Source organism: Humulus lupulus, chromosome X (genome assembly GCF_963169125.1).
Source record: "Humulus lupulus chromosome X, drHumLupu1.1, whole genome shotgun sequence".
NCBI lineage: Eukaryota > Viridiplantae > Streptophyta > Magnoliopsida > Rosales > Cannabaceae > Humulus > Humulus lupulus.
Window position 1 is genome coordinate 5,614,580 of NC_084802.1, and position 4,632 is coordinate 5,619,211.

Below are 4,632 nucleotides of genomic sequence, written 5' to 3' on the forward strand. Positions count from 1 at the left end.
ATAATCATTTTGTCTGTTTATTACTGGGATAAACCAAAATTTAGATCGTTTTAAATGTACAAGATTAACTTATTATTATCAATAAAACAGAAGATTAAAATTTAAAAGGTACTTCTTCTTCAATATTTTATTTATTTTAAAAAAATTATTTTTACCAAAGAAAACAAAACATATCGACATAAATAATGAAATAATTTAGAGAAAAATAAATTAAAATAAGAATAAAGAAAGTAAGAGCTAGCTGGTCCTCTTAAAAAAAAAAAAGCTGGAGGAATAAGGAAAGGGCATTATCGTAATTTCGTTCAAACCCACTCCTTTATTTTCCCTTAAAATACCAATTTTGCCTTTCACTCTCACTACTCTGAAAAACTCTTCTCTCAAAATCATGTGCCCAACTAAGCACAAACACCGGAGCTCCGGCGCCGAAATCGCCGGCCGAAGCTCCAGTTCCGACGAATCCACCACCGGAGCTACCGATTGGATGACGGATTCGATCAATGGCGGATCTCTACGTAACGTTGACCTTCACACCGGCATCAACGGCTGGGCTTCACCACCAGGTAACCTCTTCTCACTCAGAGCCAAGAATTACCTTACAAAACGACAAAAATCTCCGGCCGGCGATTATCTACTATCTCCGATCGGCATGGACTGGCTCAAATCCAGTACTAAACTCGATAACGTACTTGGTCGGTCCGATAATCGCGTGGCGAACGCGCTCCGGAGATCTCAAGGTCAAGGAAAATCTCTAAAGAGCTTCATCTTTGCCGTGAATCTCCAAGTTCCTGGTAAGGACCAGCATAGCGCCGTGTTCTACTTCGCCACAGACGATCCTATCCCTCCCGGTTCGCTCCTATACCGATTCGTCAACGGCGACGATGCGTTTCGAAACCAACGGTTCAAGATCGTGAATAGGATCGTGAAAGGTCCGTGGATCGTGAAGAAGACGGTGGGGAATTACAGCGCTTGTTTATTAGGTAAGGCATTGAACTGTAATTACCACAGAGGACCGAACTATCTGGAGATCGACGTCGATATCGGAAGCTCCGCCATAGCCAGCGCGATTCTCCACCTCGCGCTGGGGTACGTTACGAGCGTTACAATCGACATGGGGTTTCTGGTGGAGGCGCAGACCGAGGAAGAGTTGCCGGAGAGATTAGTTGGTGCGGTGAGGGTTTGCCAGATGGAGATGTCGTCAGCCGCTGTGGTCGACGCGCCTCACGCGCCGAGTGTGGTGCGTGGTTTTGCGAAGGTGAATCATCATAGGTCGGGCGACGGTAACTACGACGATGAATAATAGAACCTTTTAATTAATTAATAAATTAATTAATTAGATATTTTTAATCCGTTTTCTTTTTAAAATTATTTATTTTAATTTTCTGCTTTTTTGTAATTGTGATTTAAGAATCCCTTTAATAATGGGCTTACTTGGACGGTGGATATTGAATCATGTAGATAACAATAATAATAATAATAAAAAAAAGAAAAAAGAAAGTAACACCCAAAATATGCATTGGAATTTCAATTTGATAATTTGATTCATTTTCTGAGCTAGAGGAATATTAACTAGGGGATATATTATTTTTATAGCTAATGGCTTATAGAATTTGACTTTTACAAATTTTAATAATTTATTATCAATAGTACATAAAAAATTAATCAAATTTGAGCTTATTAAAATTAGTATTCTGTCAAGACTCTGGATCAAAATTATATTTTGTCTATTTTGATTTATTTCGTGCAAAAATCGTATCCAAGTATTAATTTTTTTAATTATTTATTGAGGCTATTAAAAAAAACAAAGAAAGAGTGACACCAAAATTGATAATGCAATGGAATTTCAATTTTTTGGGCGTGAGGAATATTATCTTCATAGACTTATACAAAATTTAATAATTTATTATTACATAGTTGGTTAGGAATGTAAGTGAAAAAATTATGGATATTAAAAATATATTTAGAGGTAGTATTATCTTCTTGTAAAATATAGGACATTTTTTAATGTAAAATTAGCTTCATTAATTGGAAATATCACATTAGTCTCCTTAATAACACAAAAAAAACAAGAAACTCGAGCTTAGGGATGCACATTTTCTTTATGGGGGACGGGAATAATTTTAAATCCTCAAATGTTATATGGGGATAGCACTCTCCACATCGACGGGCCTCCATTTAAATTTTTATATATTTTTGTAATATTTTATATATTTACTTATGTGTTATTGTAATATAGTACTAACTTTTTTAATATTTTAAATTTTATTTAGGATGATGTTTAATATTTTAAATAATAAATATACATATAATTTATAACTTTTAGTTTAAAATTTATTTTTTAAATAAATAGGTTCACCGTGAGAATTTTCCATCCCAAAAAGGGATTCTCCACTCAGCCCCCGACGAAGAATAAACGGGGATGGAACGAAAACGAAGATTAAAAATATAAATAGAGACAATGAGAATACTCTCCACCAATTCTCCATTCTGTGTGAATCACTGCTCGAACTATTTTATTAGCATACCACTAATAGATCATTACTTAAATTCAACAATAGACTCCTACCGTCGTTAAAACTTAATATTATCAATAATAAAAGATTAATATCAAAGTATTGAATTATTATTATTTTTTGTCTTTTTTAATTATTTATTTAAAATTAGGGGCTATAAAAAATAACATAAATAAAAACAAAATGATGGATATGATATAGGATGGGGAAAGGAATGGACTGTGAAGATTTTGGTGGTGGGATCAGAGTTTATTGGTAAATATTATTAAGAATTGGAAATTGTCGTTTTGCTTGTACGACGATAAGCCTTTATAATGCTTGGTTTGTTTGGTAGTGTGTGATGAATGGCCTTGACGTCAGTCATGACATTGACAAATGCACAATAATACTTTTTACTATTTTCACTTTTTCATTTTTTTTAAAGTCAAAGAAATTGTCATCCTAACTTTTGTTTTGTTTGCTTTGAACTTTTGTTAATATGCATTGATTATTCATATTTTAACACCATTTTCACTATTCAATATATGGTCGGCTACAAATAACAACAACTTGGGGAAATGTGGATTTTATATATATATATGCTATTGTATTTGTAGTGTATTTAGAATATAGTACTCTTAAATTACTATAATAATACTATACATTATTCTAAATTACAACCATATTAGTGCTCCAACAATGCTACTAATTTAGTTCTTTGAATTTAGAACATATGTAATGTATGATATAAAAAAATAATGTCAGTATTATATTTGATCGAATCAATGAGGGAGTTAAATATATGTACAAATGTATATTGGCCCACCATAAGATCCAAGAAGAAAATTACACATTTATATATATTGTTAAGTAAATCCCTTATAAGCTCAGTTCATATTACAACAGAAATTACAAGTTTGCCCTTAGGCCAAATATCAATACAGACTCTTTTTCAAAGACTCGAACAACTTCAACAACTTTCAGTTACAAACAAGAATCATCAGAATCAAGAAAGCATAACCAACTTACAACTCAGCAACTTAAACTTAACCTCTAGTATTTTACATCTATATATACTAAGGAGATCAAGTCAGAAAAACTACCAGATACGAAGTTTTTTTGTCCATTCCTTTCTTTTGTGCTGAGCTAGTGAGAGAGTCTAGAGAGAGAAGCTCCAAGGAGCTCAGTTGTTTTGTACATGCAAAAGAAAGATTAGAAACTGAGTTAGAAAGAGTGAGAAAAAGAAAGACAAGTCAGAGAGTTACAAAACCAGATTATCAATCAAATACTGTGATTCGAAATCTGAAGGAAATTCTGTGTAATACCTGTTGTGATTAGTAAAATCTCAAGCACTCTGAGGTAGCTTGACAGAGACGTAGCCCATCGTTCTGGGGTGAACTCCGAGATCAATTTTCTGGTGTATCGGCTCACACTCCCTGTTTGTTTTCTCTGAAACTCTAGCCCTAATTTCTTTGCTGTTCGTATATGTGTGCCCATGTTCTTGTGATATAAAGGGTTATATCGATTTATGAATTTCTGAGTTAATAAACTCAAGTGACTATTTTTGCTTGTGAAATCTGTGTTGGGCTGGACTGGGCCTTAAATAATTTTGTTTTTTCAATTTTGCCATTTTTCATGGACGCATGAATTAAATTGCAAGAATACCATAAACTATATTTGTGTATTAATTTGTTTCTTGGAGTTGGAAGCTGCAGATTCCCAACAGTGGTATCAGAGCCAGGTTTCTTGGCAAGATTCAAGACACAAATTGATACAATTAACAAGCAAGACTGGAAGAAATTGATAATCAAGAACAGGAGGAAGTTAATCCTCAAAATCAAGGGGGTTTTAATCCACAAGAATCTGACAGTGATATTGGAGATTTAGTGGATGTATCACTGAATGATCAACCTGAGATTCCTATTCCTATCCCTGATTTAAATTCTAATATAATCAATATGAGTAGTTTTAAAACTGACATTGATAAGTTTGATGGCTCAGGTGACTATAGGATTTGGAGGAGAAAGATCAGGTCTTTATTGGCACAACAAAAGCTGCTAAGAGTTTTGGAAGAACCTATTGAATGGCCAGAAAATACAACCAAAATCCAGCAGGAAGAATACTTGGAAACAGCCACTGGAAT

At 33.7% G+C, this 4,632-nt stretch overlaps 1 protein-coding gene across 1 annotated transcript; it reads left to right on the forward strand.

Moving 5' to 3' along the window:
- The first annotated feature begins 345 nt into the window (after nucleotides 1-345).
- On the forward strand, nucleotides 346-1,433 carry LOC133803661 (protein ENHANCED DISEASE RESISTANCE 2-like). Its single transcript, XM_062241770.1, has one exon. The coding sequence runs from the start codon at nucleotides 386-388 to the stop codon at nucleotides 1,295-1,297; it is 912 nt and encodes a 303-aa protein (XP_062097754.1). The 5' UTR covers nucleotides 346-385; the 3' UTR covers nucleotides 1,298-1,433.
- The last annotated feature ends 3,199 nt before the right edge of the window (nucleotides 1,434-4,632 follow it).

Coding starts and splice junctions, on each gene's coding strand:
- LOC133803661 (XM_062241770.1), top strand. CDS start 386: ATGTGCCCAACTAAGCACAAACACCGGAGCTCCGGCGCCGAAATCGCC.